At 35.5% G+C, this 18,232-nt stretch overlaps 1 protein-coding gene across 1 annotated transcript in view; it reads right to left on the bottom strand.

Moving 5' to 3' along the window:
* LOC123564144 (developmentally-regulated GTP-binding protein 2-like) overlaps positions 1-18,232 on the bottom strand; it is a 32,133-nt gene that overhangs the window by 8,191 nt on the left and 5,710 nt on the right. The window contains exons 2-11 of the mRNA XM_045357502.2: positions 14,026-14,114; positions 13,436-13,507; positions 11,144-11,233; positions 9,344-9,404; positions 8,269-8,359; positions 7,714-7,786; positions 6,101-6,191; positions 5,603-5,700; positions 2,727-2,803; positions 535-623 (exon numbers count right to left, since the gene is read on the bottom strand). Coding sequence (XP_045213437.1) covers positions 535-623; positions 2,727-2,803; positions 5,603-5,700; positions 6,101-6,191; positions 7,714-7,786; positions 8,269-8,359; positions 9,344-9,404; positions 11,144-11,233; positions 13,436-13,507; positions 14,026-14,114 — 831 coding nt within the window. The remainder of the gene's footprint in view (positions 1-534; positions 624-2,726; positions 2,804-5,602; positions 5,701-6,100; positions 6,192-7,713; positions 7,787-8,268; positions 8,360-9,343; positions 9,405-11,143; positions 11,234-13,435; positions 13,508-14,025; positions 14,115-18,232) is intronic.

The raw sequence follows: 18,232 nt of genomic DNA, 5'->3' as shown, positions 1-18,232 counted from the left end.
CATAAAAGGTGCCTATCAAGTTTAATGATCAAAGGTCATCAAGTTCGGATATATTAAAATGAATGTATAATTATAGGTAATTAGTTATGTATCCATAAGCCACACATGATCTGCAGTGGAAATGTTGCATGATTTTAGGAGTGCAAAAAAATCCCCAACAGACCTTGTGCTATTTCTCGATGCAAAGCTCACAATCTTTTTGTAACACAAAAATCTACTTTTATTAATGAAATAACATTAATTTATTTCGTAGCTAGAAAAAAATAAAAAGCATCGCCATTAATGAAGTTTTTAATGCAACATTACTAAGATGACCTCACACACCTATGAAATGTGCATGTAAATACTGACATGTTAGGTCCAAGTGTAAGTACACAGAGTTATACTAATTGAATATCACAGCTTTCAAAATGTTATCACCACGTAAAACATTTTGCTTTAACGGCAAAAAGCAAAGGATTGAAAGTCAAAGCAAATGTTAGTTTACTCTAATTGAATATATGATGTTGAATAAAAAATGTAAATGTGACTTACCTCCTCTTTTTTTAGTATACACCCTGACTAGAGCTAGCTGGTTCCAGACAGTTTCCAGTAGATAATCTAGGTTGAGCTTCATATTGCAACTGAAAGTACAAGGTGTATTTTATACAACCTGAACTGTAAACACAAGGTGTATTTAATAATGAACTGTAAAACACAAGCTGTATTTCATACAGACTGAGCTGTAAATAAAAGATGTACTTTATACAACCTGAGCTGCAGATACAGCATGTAGGGTATTCAGATTAAACTATAAACAGAATGTGTTTTGTAGACTGACTGAACTAACAATGTGTTCTGTAGACTAACTGAACTACAAACACAATGTGTTCTGTAGACTAACTGAACTACAAACACAATGTGTTCTGTAGACTGACTGAACTATAAACAGAATGTGTTCTGTAGACTGACTGAACTCACAATGTGTTCTGTAGACTAACTGAACTACAAACACAATATGTACTGTAGACTGACTGAACTACAAACACAATGTGCTCTGTAGACTGACTGAACTACAAACACAATGTGTTCTGTAGACTGACTGACTGAACTACAAACACAATGTGTTCTGTAGACTGACTGAACTACAAACACAATGTGTACTGTACACTGACTGAACTTTAAACACAATGTGTTCTGTAGACTGACTGAACTACAAACACAATGTGTACTGTAGACTGACTGAACTACAAACACAGTGTGTACTGCAGACTGACTGAACTACAAACACAATGTGTTCTGTAGACTGACTGAACTACAAACACAGTGTGTTCTGCAGACTGACTGAACTACAAACACAATGTGTTCTGTAGACTGACTGAACTACAAACACAGTGTGTTCTGCAGACTGACTGAACTACAAACACAGTGTGTTCTGTAGACTGACTGAACTACAAACACAGTGTGTTCTGCAGACTGACTGAACTACAAACACAGTGTGTTCTGTAGACTGACTGAACTACAAACACAGTGTGTTCTGCAGACTGACTGAACTACAAACACAGTGTGTTCTGTAGACTGACTGAACTACAAACACACTGTGTTCTGCAGACTGACTGAACTACAAACACAGTGTGTTCTGCAGACTGACTGAACTACAAACACACTGTGTTCTGCAGACTGACTGAACTACAAACACAGTGTGTTCTGCAGACTGACTGAACTACAAACACACTGTGTTCTGCAGACTGACTGAACTACAAACACAGTGTGTTCTGCAGACTGACTGAACTACAAACACACTGTGTTCTGCAGACTGACTGAACTACAAACACAGTGTGTTCTGCAGACTGACTGAACTACAAACACAATGTGTTCTGCAGACTGACTGAACTACAAACACAATGTGTTCTGCAGACTGACTGAACTACAAACACAATGTGTACTGTAGACTGACTGAACTACAAACACAATGTGTTCTGTAGACTGACTGAACTACAAACTCAATGTGTACTGTAGACTGACTGAACTACAAACTCAATGTGTTCTGCAGTCTGACTGAATTTTAAACACAATGTGTTCTGTAGACTGACTGAACTATAAACACAATGTGTACTTTAGACTGACACAACTTGAAATACAATGTGTACTGTAGACTGACTTAATTTGAAACACAATGTATACTTTGTACAGGTTTAACTGTAAACATTCTGACTGAACTTAAAACACAGGGTGTACTGAATACAGACTGAACTGTAAATACAATGTGTATTATATATAGACTGAACTGTATACAAAAGGTGAACTGTATTAAGACAGAACTGTGAATACAATGTGTATTATATATAGACTGAACTGTATACAAAAGGTGAACTGTATTAAGACAGAACTGTGAATACAAGGTGTATTATATATAGACTGAACTGTATACAAAAGGTGAAATGCATAAAGACTTAACTGTGAACACAAGGTGTAATTATATATAGACTGAACTGTATACAAAAGGTGAAATGCATAAAGACTTAACTGTGAACACAAGGTGTAATTATATATAGACTGAACTGTATACAAAAGGTGAAATGCATAAAGACTTAACTGTGAACACAAGGTGTAATTATATATAGACTGAACTGTATACATAAGGTGAAAAATGCCAGATTTTCGTGACACAATAATTAACCGTTACATAGTAACTTATTTAACATATGTCTGTTTCACAGCCTGACTGAAACAATTACAAAACATACCTTACAACAACAGAATCTGGAAGTCTTGCCAGCCTGTCCACTTCTTCTATAGATATCTGATCTATTTTATTATATACCTACATTGAAAAAGACAACATTACTATGTAATCTAACAAGCTGATTGCTATTTCTTCATAAACATATAAACCTAAATTTATCTTTTTTGTACATTTTTGAATATAACCCTAATTTTAAATTACAACATATTTTCTTTGAAACACTGAATTACTTCAAGTCTTGACAATTAATATGAAATAAGGCAGTGCCTTAATCGGGAATCATTACAGTCCATTAGCTTGCCCAGAAATATGCGTTTGCATCAATTTAAAGGTAGATTTTGGAATAGAAAACAATATTGCACATATTTGTACTGATGTGCAAAAGGTTGCAGTCCTGACAAGTTATGTGGACACTTATTAAGCACAAGGAAAAAAAGCGTATTCTTCCAAAAAATCCAGTCAGATGCTCTGTGCACGTGCCGGAAGACCACATTTTTTAATTCGATAGTATATCTCATTCGGTATATATCGCATGTTACCGTAGAGGGATCGATCCCCTAATAATAATAAACATTCAACTGGAAATTACTTATAAATAAACCAGAAGGTGTTTTTGTCACAAAAACATGTCTCCCCCCCCCCTCCCCTATGCTGGTGGCCATTTTGTGCAACGAAGCAGAACGTGCCAGGGATATGCATAACTAGGGTTTGTAATGATCACTCCTGTGCAGTTTCATCGAAATCCAGCCAGCAATTTGACCTGTGAAAGCCAGACAAGATTTTTCTATCTTCAGCTCTGGCGGCCATTTTGTGCAGCGAAGCGGAACGTGTCAGCGATATGCACAACTAGGCTTGGTACTGATCACTCCCGTGAAGTTTTGTCGAAATCTGGCCAGCAGTTTGACCTCTGAAAGCCGGACAAGCTTAATGCGGATGGACGGACAGACGGTGTGGGCAAAAACAATATGTCTCCCCTACCTATAGGGGAGACATAAATAATTCAAGAAAAAAACTAGAGATACCAATAAACAAGAGGACCATGATGGTCCTGAATCGCTCACCTCTTTCCACATGACCCAGTTTTGAGTATGACGTCGTTTTTTCTATTATTTGACATAGTGACCTAGTTTTTGAGCTCATGTGACCCAGTTTTGAACTTGACCTAGATATTATCAAGATAAAAATTCTGACCAATTTTCATGAAGATCCATTGAAAAATATGGTCTCTACAGAGGTCAAAAGATTTTAATAATTTTAGACCTACTGACCTAGTTTTTGACCGCAGTTGACCCAGTTTCAAACTTGACCTAGATATCATCAAGATGAACATTCAGACCAACTTTCATACAGATCCCATGAAAAGTATGGCCTCTAGAGAGGTCACAAGGTTTTTTTATTATTTGACCTACTGACCTAGTTTTTTATGGCACGTGACCCAGTTTCAAACCTGACCTAGATATCATCAAGGTGAACATTCTGACCAATTTTTATGGAGATCCATTCACAAGTATGGTCTCTAGAGAGGTCACAAGGTTTTTCTATTTTTAGACCTAATGACCTAGTTTTTGATGGCACATGACCCTGTTTCGAACTTGACCTAGATATCATCAAGATGAACATTCAGACCAATTTTCATACAGATCCCATGAAAAATATGGCCTTTAGAGAGGTCACAAGGTTTTTCTATTATTTGACCTACTGACCATGTTTTTGATGGCACGTGACCCACTTTCAAATTTGACCTAGATATCATCAAGATGAACATTCAGACCAATTTTCATACAGATCCCATGAAAAATATGGCCTTTAGAGAGGTCACAAGGTTTTTCTATTATTTGACCTACTGACCATGTTTTTATGGCACGTGACCCACTTTCAAATTTGACCTAGATATCATCAAGATGAACATTCAGACCAATTTTCATACAGATCCCATGAAATATATGGCCTCTAGAGAGGTCACAAGGTTTTTCTATTATTTGACCTACTGACCTAGTTTTTGACCGCACATTACCCATTTTCGAACTTGACCTAGATATAATCAAGGTGAACATTCTGACCAATTTTCATGAAGATCTCATGAAATATATGGCCTCTAGAGAGGTCACAAGGTTTTTCTATTTTTAGACCTACTGACCTAGTTTTTGACCGCACATGACCCAGTTTCGAACTTGACCTAGATATCATCAAGATGAACATTCAGACCAACTTTCATACAGATCCCATGAAAAATAAGGCCTCTAGAGAGGTCACAAGGTTTTTCTATTATTTGACATACTGACCTAGTTTTTGAAGGCACGTGACCCAGTTTCAAACTTGACCTAGATATTACCAAGGTGAACATTCTGACCAATTTTCATGAAGATCTTGTGAAATATATGGCCTCTAGAGAGGTCACAAGGTTTTTCTATTTTTAGACCTACTGACCTAGTTTTTGATGGCACATGACCCAGTTTTGAACTTGACCTAGATATCATCAAGGTGAACATTCTGACCAAGTTTCATGAAGATCTTGTGAAATATATGGCCTCTAGAGAGGTCACAAGGTTTTTCTATTTTTAGACCTACTGACCTAGTTTTCGAAGGCACGTGACCCAGTTTCGAACTTGATCTAGATATCATCAAGATGAACATTCTGACCAACTTTCATAAAGATCCCATGAAAAATGTGACCTCTAGAGTGGTCACAAGCAAAAGTTTACGGACGGACGGACGGACGCACGCACGCACGGACGGACGACGGACACCGCGCGATCACAAAAGCTCACCTTGTCACTTTGTGACAGGTGAGCTAAAAATATCACAATTTAACGTATTTTGAAATAAAAACTAACAACAACTGAAATTAAATGCAAACTAAATGTAGATATTACTTACATAAAGACACGGCATATAAACTCTGGATCCGACAACAACATCAATAAATTCATCTGCTGTACAATCACTGCGGAACACCACTTCTGCATTAAATATTTCTGGTACATAGTAAAGGAAAGCAAGCTGGTGTTGTTGCTTTTTATGCTATACACTTTTTGTTAACTCTACTTTTATGACTTCTTGCAATTACAAACATTTTAATAACTTCCATAAAATTATAAAGATTTATTTTACAATATTTTCAACAAATCTTGATCTCCACCACTATATTTGGCGTACCAAACTTTCTCGATTGTTTACATACTAAGGCTTCTAACGTGCTTCAGATAACTACAAAGTGTAAAGAAATAAAACCTTGCACCTTTTCCAGAAAGAGTACAAAAATATATAAATTATCATATTTTAATAACAATGTACATGTAATGGCATACATATGGTCAAAAAAATGAGCTAAGTATATTTTTTACATTAGTTAGATTTTCCAGCATGAAAGGATACTGTATTCATGTAAAATTAATTGTATCATTTTTTCACTGGTCTTTGTTAGAGGTACTGTTGAGTTGAACGATATCCCACCTCCTTTCTTTGGCTGAAAAAAAACTTATATAAATAATGATTTTGTTTTTTAACTGAAATCATGTAATGATGGATGGTAACATACAAGTAATTGATAATTTTTTTTTTAAAATGATTTAGTTTCACCTGAGCAGAATTGTATCTTCACTCATACCAACTGCTATAACCTATAACAAGAGCATCGCCTATGGGTGCCCTCGCTTGTCTGCAAGTGCTGGACAATATGCAAGAAAAGAGTTATAGTTCAGATTTTCTAAGTACAGAAAGGGCCATAATTCTGACAAAATGCAGGTAAGAGTTATGGTTCTTGACCTACATAGTCGTCCCCTAATGATGATAAACAAGTGTGCAAAGTTTCAAAGCTGTAGCTCTTATAGCTTTTGAGAAAAGGCGACCTAAACAAAAAATTTAACCAAGAAACTCAAATATTCTAAGTAAAAAAAGGGCCATAATTCTGACAAAATATAAATCAGAGTTATGGTTCTTGGCTTACCTAGTCCCCTAATGATGATAAACAAGTGTGCAAAGTTTCAAAGCTGTAGCTCTTACAGTGTTTGAGAAAAGGTGGACCTAAACAAAAATTTTAACCAACGCGGATGATCAAGACAGTGACCACAATACCTCGAAGATTTTTTTCAAAAATCAGACGAGCTAAAAATGATTGTATGACCTTCTTTGTAGCATAATGATGAGAGAGTGCTATTGTAAATTCATCATTTGAGCCGTGCCATGAGAAAACCAACATAGTGGGTGTGCGACTAGCATGGATCCAGACCAGCCTGCGCATCCGCGCAGTCTGGTCAGGATCCATGCTGTTCGCTAACAGTTTCTCCGATTCCAATAGGCTTTAAAAAGCGAACAGCATGGAGCCTGACCAGACTGCGCGGATCCGCAGGCTGGTCTGGATCCATGCTGGTCGCACACCCACTATGTTGGTTTTGTCATGGCATGGCTCATTTCAGCATGCCAAGATTCAAACCTGCATTGACACAGTGACAGCACTTAGCACCAACATATCTGGCCATTACACCAATCAAATTACTACTACAAACTCAAATGCTTGCACAAGTATGGATAAAGCAAAACTTGTTCAAGCAGTAACTTTTTAAATCAAACATTCTTTTTCAATACAAGGAGACAAGGTGTTATTTCAGCTGTCCATAGATCTGCCCAAACATATTTTTTATTCCAACTTGACTTTGTATGGACAGTAACTATGTTGACCTTGCTCATCTGATGATATAAGAACAGAGAGAAATTATATGAGCCGTGCCATGGGAAAACCAACATAGTGGGTGTGCGACCAGCATGGATCCAGACCAGCCTGCGCATCCGCGCAGTCTGGTCAGGATCCATGCTGTTCGCTAACAGTTTCTCCGATACCAATAGGCTTTAAAAGCGAACAGCATGGAGCCTGACCAGACTGCGCGGATGCGCAGGCTGGTCTGGATCCATGCTGGTCGCACACCCACTATGTTGGTTTTCCCATGGCACGGCTCATATAACAGATTGTGTATGGTCTAAGCCTGACTTACTTTGTAATAAATATTAGGTCTGTCCCTGTTTAATCGTATTCCAACACTTTCCAACTCTGCTGTGAGAAGTTCTCTGTAATATATAATCACCATTAACTGTACACAGTGTACACAGATATATGTACAAAATACTGATGTTAATAAAACATGTATATAACGAAGTCTGTTACATGTATATCCCTGTGTAGTTGTAGATATCATATAGTGTATGGAATGGCACTTGCAATAACAGAATATATTCATCAAAATCTGCCGAACTCTGACACAGACAATGTGTTCACATATTTTATTGAAAATTATGTAAAAGCCATTAAATAACTAAATTCTTTAATCACATGCAACACATTGACAATTCTTTTATTCACTGGTGATCTGCAGTGCTAATTTTATTTCATGTACTATTTAACACTGCGTACAAACTGCAACTTTAATAAAATGTTCTTGAATCATAGTCTGTCACTAAACTAGTGTTATTTATCTCACGTCAATGCAGACATGTTACATTACAGAATTAAATTGAGTAGAACCAACTAGTGAAGGGGAAAGTCAACTTACTTCTGAACATCTTTTTTTGTTGCATCAATCATCATAATAACAAGATCTGCTGTTCTCGCCACTGCAATCACCTGCCGACCCCTACCTTTACCTGTAAAGTCATATCACACATATGTATAGAGGTACATAGCAATTATCTGCCAACCCAGACCTTTACCTGTTTTATCTGAATTGGATGGAAATTGGAGTTTAGTACATAAGAAAGTGTAATGGATGGACAGAATGACTGGCGTGCAGTTTTTACACTAAATGCCTCCCAGATCTTTGACACCAGAGGTGTAATAAGCCAATTACACCTTGTATTCCTATACTGGTACTTTTATTTAAAGTTTTTCACAGATGACCTAACAATTCATTGTGTACTTAACAACTAATTGAAATTAGTTCTATGGTTTAACATACAGGTAAAATATTATCATATTCTGCTTAGTACTTGCAACCTATTTTCCTGCTGTCCTAGTTCTTGCTGAGATATAACTATATAACTAATATTATTTCACTTCTGTCTTACTATTTGTTCCATTTCAGTCTACTAAAAATAAGGAATGCTAAATGCTGTTTATCAGTACATTTTTGTATGATGAAATCTATAACACAACAAGAAGGCCACAATGGCCTTAGTGCATTCACCTGAATTTTACAGCTGGCTTGGACATTTCTGCAAATGAAGAACATTTGTGCCAAGTAACATTAAAATCTATTCATGGATAATAAACTAAAAATAAAAAAAATAAATATGTTTTTGGGAGATGGGGAAGGAGAGGAATAACGTATGTGTGCGGTGACATGGACAGAATCCTGCATGGATGATCTAGATTTAAAGGATTCAGAAAAGAGACCATCCAAGGAACATTCCTACTGGTTTGGTGGTTTAAGATGTTCTTTAAAAGAACTGCTGATGATGGACATCTAACTATCCTACAAGTTCATCATGAACTTTTCTTCCTCAAATAAGCCAAACAATTCAGAGTCACATGTTTTTTTTTTTATTTATTCAAATACACTAATTCCCTTGTCAATATATCAAATCATTTAGATCAAAAACAATGTTAAAGGACTTAAAAACAAGCCATACCTTTGGCAGCTCCTTCTATAATACCCGGTAAATCAAGTAACTGTATATTAGCACCATTATACTGAAATATAACATTTACTAACTTCATTTTTTACTATAGGAGATAAGCTGTTATAAATTTACAGATATATAAACTTCAATGGTCTGCAGAATTCCTAACTTATAGTCTCTAATATATTGTTTTGACTTGTATATGTATAGCACAATATATCAAGATAGATTATATTTTACAGCAATGCAATGTGGTTGTTAAGCAAAAAATTTAGCAATGTACCATGTCTATATGGATGAAATTTCTTTTGCTACCATTTCCAAGTACAAGAGCTGTCACACGAGACAAAGCTCTTGACTATTTTGATGCTGGATAGTGAAACTGGTCACATATGAAGAAACTGCAGCTGTCACTGGAGTATTTATTTACTCCAATGTGGATGAAGATATTGGACAAAAGCTTAAGTCTGTGCCAAATATATTTAGTACATGTAGTAACAGGGATAGAAAAGTGTATCAAAACATTAAATAAGTATAAAAGGTATATAATTCATGGAAATTTCTGCAAAAGTAATGCACCACAACATTCATGACACTGTGTCATATCATGTGGCTAATAATGTGGAATAACTATTTGAAGTTTGAATCAAATAAGTGAGATAGAGCCAGGATGAGTAGGATAGCTCTCCATATTCTTTGTATAGTCAAGCTAAAAATGAGTCTGGAAGCCTGCAACACATACACATACTCTGGTAACCACTGATATCCAACACTGGCAGTACAATGTATACTTAAACATTTTAGGAATAAGTTTTGAATATACATCCAGGGATCATCCTAGGTCAAAATTTTAGGGAGAAGTGACTTCTCCCTCAACAGAATTTAGGGAGAAATCGAGGAATTTAAGGAGAAGATTCGGCATAGTATTCAGTTTACTGCCTATATATATATCCACTTTCTATGGGTCTTGCTATAATTATTTAATGTAATTGATTATTTCATTATTATTTTCATGAATTTCTAATTAAAGTTTAAACTTAGCTATGAAAAAGTCGCCTTTAAATTTTCATCCGAAATTTACGCATCCGAAACTCGTAAATTTATCAGGTGCACGATTGAAACGCCGTGAAAACTTTCATTCAAGTTACGATTCTCGTGCATTAATAATGCCCGATTCTTGCATCAACTTGTTCAGATTTATACATTTAATTGATTTATTTATTAATCTTTTCGAAAATAATACCAAACTCGTAGATATTGGCGATCTTTTTACAATATTTTGTACGGCAGTTCAGACTTCCGCGGAATCGTTTTTTCTTTTTTTATCCACAGCGCCCGGGCAATCCATTTACAGAAATTGGCGGTTTTTGAAATAATTTTGAAGTAATTTTTAATAAAATCAAGAAATAATATACAATTGATGCATAAGATCATGCACTCGTTAAGTTTACAGCTTTTTAAACGCAGACTGAAAATTTTCAAAATGGCGGCGGCTTACAATATTATTGATTAACACAGTGGGATATTAACGCTACAGTTGGCTGAAGTTTGACAGGCGAGTAGGCGGGGTTGACTATGGATTTATCGGTAATTTAATCTAGAATATGCATCAAGTTTTACAACTTTAAGTAAACTGAAAAACTCGGTGATTTGGATTTCGCCTGGAGGCGAGAATTAGGCGAAGTGGCCAACTTTACAGCGACGATATCGCTCAAATCGCCTTGTAGGATGATCCCTGTACATCTGCATACTATTTAGAAATCTACTGTAAATAATTATAACAGGCCAACAATGGTTTGAAAAGCCTACCTCAATAACTCCAGGTATACATGTAAGTGTTGTAAATTCATAATTAGCACTTTCACTGTGGGTTGATGTCAATGTATTCAGCAATGTGGACTAAAAGAAACAAAAATATCATATCTTTAGAAGGAACATTATGAAATGTGCTGTACACTACATAAAATACCGTATGAAACATAAAATATTGTATGATATCTTTAAAAGGAATACTATAAATTGTATATCAGCTATGTTACCTTTGCTTCTGTTCTTAATGCCTAACATTTGATGTCTTTCCAGTTATCTAAATATTGAGTCTATCCAGTATACCCAGATCATTCCCCAGACAATATGTACAGGATCATCAAATATACCTGATCACCTCAATTAGTTGGCAAATCATCAGCTTATTTTTCTCTTTTAAGGTAGTTTTGCATGTTTTTTGATTAACCAGAGGTTATGGTGAAAACACAGGTCACATAAATGTTGCTTGGAATTTACTACATTCCATGCATTAAGTGCCAAACATTCAATTCTTCTGTACTTGGTGAGGTTAATTTTGACAACAGATAGGTTTTGATGTAAAACATTTCAAAATAACAACTTAAAATAAGCAGCAATGTAAGGACTCCACTTAATGTAAATTTAGGGAAAAATCAACCGCAAGAACCTATGCATTTCATCAGCTCATACGACTAAAAATATGTAAATCTAACACTATGAACTATTTCATTAAAATCTGCACTGAAGAAACTTTTCCATTTGTGAAAATGTCATCAAAATTGTGAGTTTCCCTTAAAAAAAACATTGTGAAAATTGACTAGATGACAATATTTTCAAATCGGTCTAACAAGAAATCAAGCAAATGACCCTACCATTTTTACTGACAGAATTACCTACGGATACAATGATGATTTGAAAAACATGGTTTGATAAAATTCAACATTGTAGAACATTATTTGTTTCAAATGTGCAGAACTACCTTAACAAAAGAGTACAAGGTGAATATCTATGGTTAAAATCACTAATAGTTTCTGAGTTTCAAAACCCTGTAAGGTGAAGTGTTCTATCTGTTTAAAAGCCGGCCTGAAACTCAACAAGAGGACCATGATGGTCCTGAATCGCTCACCTGTCTCCACATGACCCAATTTTCACGAAGATCCATTGAAAAATATGGCTTCTAGAGAGGTCACAAGGTTTTTCTATTGTTTGACCTAATGACCTAGTTTTTGAAGGCACATGACCCAGTTCTGAACTTGACCTAGATATTATCAAGGTGAACATTCTCACCAATTTTCATGAAGATCTGATGAAGAGTATGGCCTCTAGAGAGGTCACAAGGTTTTTCTATTTTTATACCTACTGACCTAGTTTTGACCACACGTGACCCAGTTTCAAACTTTACCTAGATATCATCAAGGTTAACATTCAGACAAATTTTCATGAAGATCAATTGAAAAATACGGCCTCTAGAGTGGTCAAAAGGTTTTTCTATTTTTAGACCTACTGACCTCGTTTTTGACCGCACTTGACCCAGTTTCGAACTTGACCTAGATATCATCAAGATGAATATTCAGACCAACTTTCATACAGATCCCATGAAAAATATGGCCTCTAGAGAGGTCACAAGATTTTTTTTATTATTTGACCTACTGACCTAGTTTTTGAAGCACGTGACCCAGTTTTAAACTTGACCTAGATATCATCAAGGTGAACATTCTGACCAATTTTCATGAAGATCCATTAAAAAGTATGGCCTCTAGAGAGGTCACAAGGTTTTTCTATTTTTAGACCTACTGACCTAGTTTTTGACCGCAGTTGACCCAGTTTCGAACTTGGCCTAGATATCATCAAGATGAACATTCAGACCAACTTTCATATAGATCCCATGAAAAATATGGCCTCTAGAGAGGTCACAAGGTTTTTCTATTATTTGACCTACTGACCTAGTTTTTAATGGCATGTGACCCAGTTTCGAACTTGACCTAGATATCATCAAGGTTAACATTCTGACCAATTTTCATGAAGATCCATTGAAAAGTATAGCCTCTAGAGAGGTCACAAGGTTTTTTTTATTTTTAGACATACTGACCTAATTTTCGACCGCACGTGACCCAGTTTCAACCTTGACCTAGATATCATCAAGATAAACATTCTGACCAACTTTCATAAAGATCCAATGAAAAATGTGACCTCTAGAGTGGTCACAAGCAAAAGTTTATGGATGGACGCACGGACTGACGGACGCCACGCGATCACAAAAGCTCACCTTGTCACTCTGTGACAGGTGAGCTAAAAACAAACAAATTCTTTACATACCTTACCAACAGAAGGGAAACCAATCAATGCAACTCTTGCATCCCCAGATTTCATAACATCAAAACCTTCTCCCTGAAACATAAATAATCAAGTGAAAAAATATCCTCTAATCAGCATTGTGTATATATAAGAAATGTTTTCAACATAAATACCAGACTAAAATCATCACACATAAAACCGCAAAGTGACTTTTGAAGCAAAATGGTCTGTAAAATTATCCAATGGTCACTGAGCTGCCTTACATATTTTATATTTTCAAAGACAACAGGACTCATGGAAAGAAGTGGGTTACATTGCACAAGTAAAAGCAAAACTTTTCTTCAATGCTGTCATTTCTTCATGTTATTTGCTAAAAGGATAAACTGGAAGATAACACATTAAGATGTATTCTTCATTCTTAAACATTTGATTAGAATACATCATTGAGTAGATTTCAATCACAATTATCAATAAAAGTGATAGTTTACTTTACCTCTGTCTACCAAATGTTTTATACATGTCCCAATTTAATTCTGGTACCAGCTGATAGTAAAAACAAACATGACAAAACTTATTCATCACAAATGAAAGTTCAATGTATCTATACTTACCTTAGCTCCAGATTTTCCAGTAGGCTCTAAGAGCTGTTGTCTATATTTGGCAAGTTTTGCTTTTAACAACCCAAGATGATACTCAGTGGCTGAAAGAAATACAAACGTTTCTCAAAACTTGTTAAGTTAGCACAAGATATCAGCATATCACATTAACCACCAAAACAGGAAATGAATTTTGTGACAAATGTTTCAGTTTAGTAAACTGAAATAATAATGAACTCCATAAAATGGAGGGTCAGTTCATTCAGATTGGGTTCTGGTTTAAGGTAAGTCTATTGTTATATTAAGGATTGGGTGGACCTGCGGAATGGCAGGTGTTTGCAGTATGTTACTACCACTGAGCTGTAACCTACAGTGATACAAAATTTTAAAGATGTACTGGAATGATGAACTACTCTCCACTCCACATGCTAAACAGGCCAAGCACTGAATCTATACATAACTGCAGCATGTCATTACATGAAATGAAGACACATGACGCAATCTGACTACTAGTTGTGACCTCGACCTTAGAAGAAATGTCTTCCAACTATCATAAACAGAAACTATTTCCTTCTTTATAGGGAATTGATACTACCGATTTTCGTTGCAAAGCAATGAAAACCAGGATCGATCCCTCTATGGTAACATGCAATATACCGAATGAGATATATACTATCAAATTAAACAAGAAGACCATGATGGTCCTGAATCGCTCACCTGTCTCCACATGACCCAATTTTCATGAGGATCCATTGAAAAATATGGCTTCCAGAGAGGTCACAAGGTTTTTTTATTATCTGACCTAATGACCTAGTTTTGAAGGCACATGACCTAGTTTTGAACTTGACCTAGATATTATCAAGGTGAACATTCTCACCAATTTTCATGAAGATCTCATGAAGAGTATGGCCTCTAGAGAGGTCACAAGGTTTTTCTATTTTTATATCTACTGACCTAGTTTTGACCACAAGTGAACCCGGTTTCAAATTTTATCTAGATATCATCAAGGTGAACATTCAGACAAATTTTCATGAAGATCCATTGAAAAATATGGCCTCTAGAGTGGTCAAAAGGTTTTTCTATTTTTAGACCTACTGACCTAGTTTTTTACCTCAGTTGACCCAGTTTCGAACTTGACCTAGATATCATCAAGATGAATATTCAGACCAACTTTCATACAGATCCCATGAAAAATATGGCCTCTAGAGAGGTCACAAGGTTTTTTTTATTATCTGACCTACTGACCTAGTTTTTGAAGGCACATGACCCAGTTTTGAACTTGACCTAGATGTCATCAAGGTGAACATTCTGACCAATTTTCATGAAGATCCATTGAAAAGTATGGCCTCTAGAGAGGTCACAAGGTTTTTTCTATTTTTAGACCTACAGACCTAGTTTTTGACCGCACTTGACCAAGTTTCGAACTTGACCTAGATATCAAACAAGATGAACATTCAGACCAAATTTCATACAGATCCCATGAAAATATGGCCTCTAGAGAGGTCACAAGGTTTTTCTATTATTTGACCTACTGACCTAGTTTTTGAAGACACGTGACCCAGTTTCGAACTTATCTAGATATCATCAAGGTGAACATTCTGACCAATTTTCATGAAGATCCGTTGAAAAGTATGGCCTCTAGAGAGGTCAAAAGGTTTTTCTATTTTTAGACCTACTGACCTAGTTTTCAACCGCAGTTGACCCAGTTTCGAACTTGGCCTAGATATCATTAAGATTAACATTCAGACCAACTTTCATACAGATCCCATGAAAAATATGGCCTCTAGAGAGGTCACAAGGTTTTTCTATTATTTGACCTACTGACCTAGTTTTTCAGGGCACGTGACCCAGTTTGTAAACTGACCTAGATATCATCAAGGTAAACATTCTGACCAATTTTCATGAAGATCCATTGAAAAGTATGGCCTCTAGAGAGGTCACAAGGTTTTTCTATTTTTAGACCTACTGACCTAGTTTTCAATCGCATGTGACCCAGTTTTGAACTTGACCTAGATATCATCAAGATGAACATTCTGACCAACTTTCATAAAGATCCCATGAAAAATGTGACCTCTAGAGTGGTCACAAGCAAAAGTTTACGGACGGACGGACAAACGCATGGACGATGGACGCCACGCGATCACAAAAGCTCACCTTGTCACTTTGTGACAGGTGAGCTAAAGAAAGTGTCCTTCTGGCACATGCACAGAGCGTCTGACTTGTCTCTGTTACTATTTTCTTGTACTTGTTTGTGGTATTATTACTGATACTGACACTGCCTCGCAGAGAACAGCAGACATCATTTGATTGATCAATAGGATTCATTATATTTTTCAGACAAAAATCCTACAGGACTGACTTCCATTTTATTGATAAGACTATTTTACAGATACAGTTTTGAATGAAAATGGAACAAAACAGCCTTCATTCCAGAAGGCTGTGATTAAAAGATGTCAATCATATTGCACTTACAACATAGTGTAATATGCATGATATTAAATTGTATGAATGTGTGTAAATCGTCGTTAAAAACAATTAATCATAGGACATGAAATAAAAAATATCTTTTGTGAACTTAATTAATTTAAGATTTCAGTGGGTTTTTTTCTGCTATTTTGGGAATGGGGCCGGGGCCTTTACAATTGGGAAAAATGTGTCATAAAACACCCAAACTGTGATTTTTTTAAATTCAGGATTGTTTGAGTTAACAATACTTTTTAGGCAAGTTTTATGGTAAAAGATAGTAAAGATTTAAGTTATCAATATTTATTCATTAAAAACAAAAGCAATTCTTCTACAAGCTACTATTTCTTCCCAACTGAGCTTGCAATACAACAGACATGACTGTGTTGTGTGTTTTATTATCACTTAGATAGTTATCTGAATCAGTCATGCAGATTCCAGTCACTGACGCTGTTATTGTTAGTTTTTCTATATTTTTATTTTCAGTTTCAAATTGACTAGACGTAGTCGTTGTAGATACATGTGGTAATTTGAGCTGTAAACGAATCAGTATTTTAAGGTTTGTCTGACCAACAAAGCATCAATTTTGGCGTACTTTTAGCATCACTCTCACTGATTTTCTATAATTATAATACTTACAATTGTTGACAGCATGTTATATGATCAACAGATGCTTACATTATCATGCCTTTCAATGACACAGTTAAACGGGAAGTAACTACAATTGACTGTTTTCAAAACAAAAACCATTTATAAGTATAACAACATCAACATAATGGATTTCAGAACCCACTTTTTGTGTCTATTGAAAATTTACAGGCATTTTTCCAAACTTTCAATTGGGAATTTTGGAGTTAAAATTGGGAAAAAACATACTATTTTTTATTGGGATTGGGGGCCAGTTCGGCCCCAAATCAACCAAAAAAAAACCCACTGGATTTTATGTTTTGTATTATCATTCTTGTATTACAATGCCAAAACTGCCAAAAATTTATTATAAATCAGGGTTTTTTCTAGCTAATTTGGGAACATAGCCTATACCCCTAAAATTGGGAATTTTTATGCGCAAATGTTCTAAGTTGGGAAATATTTAGTCCCATAGGATATAGTATGGATGCATTTAAGCACTTTCTCATACACTTGTTTCACATTGTAAAACCTCTTTAACATACTTCCATTACAAAATTGTCCATAATTTGGTCAATTTTTGTGCAATTTTGATGAAATTTTTTTCAGAATGTAGATTGGGAATTTTTGCACCCATTTTGGGAAAAATACATACTTTTTGGCATTGGGAATATAGCCGAATAACGGCTATAAAAACGGCCGAAAAAAAACCCCCTGTAAATGTACATTTAATTTAATAATTATGATACCTTATTTTAAGGTAGTTCTGCACGTTTGGATCAAAATTTTTTCTACAATGTAGAATTTGATTAAACTCTGCTTTTTCAAAACTTCAGTATATACCTAGAAAATTCAGCAAATAAAAAAGATAGGGTCGTGTGCTTGATTTTTTGCTAGACTGATATGAACTTCACGCAATTTTCCATAATGGAAGTCTATGGGAAGATCATAACTTTCATAACATTATCGCGAATAGAAGTTTTTCTACAATGTAGAATTCAATGAAACTTCCCACAGTTGTAAATAAACATATGGCACGTAATGTGGTGAAATAAAATGTATAGGTCCGTGTGCTTAATTCTGAGATATCTGACCTTGATTAAAGTGAACCACACTTTTCACGCTATTTTAA

This window comes from Mercenaria mercenaria, chromosome 2 (genome assembly GCF_021730395.1).
Source record: "Mercenaria mercenaria strain notata chromosome 2, MADL_Memer_1, whole genome shotgun sequence".
NCBI lineage: Eukaryota > Metazoa > Mollusca > Bivalvia > Venerida > Veneridae > Mercenaria > Mercenaria mercenaria.
Note: the sequence above shows the minus strand (reverse complement) of the source record. Positions and strands in the feature narration are given on the sequence as shown.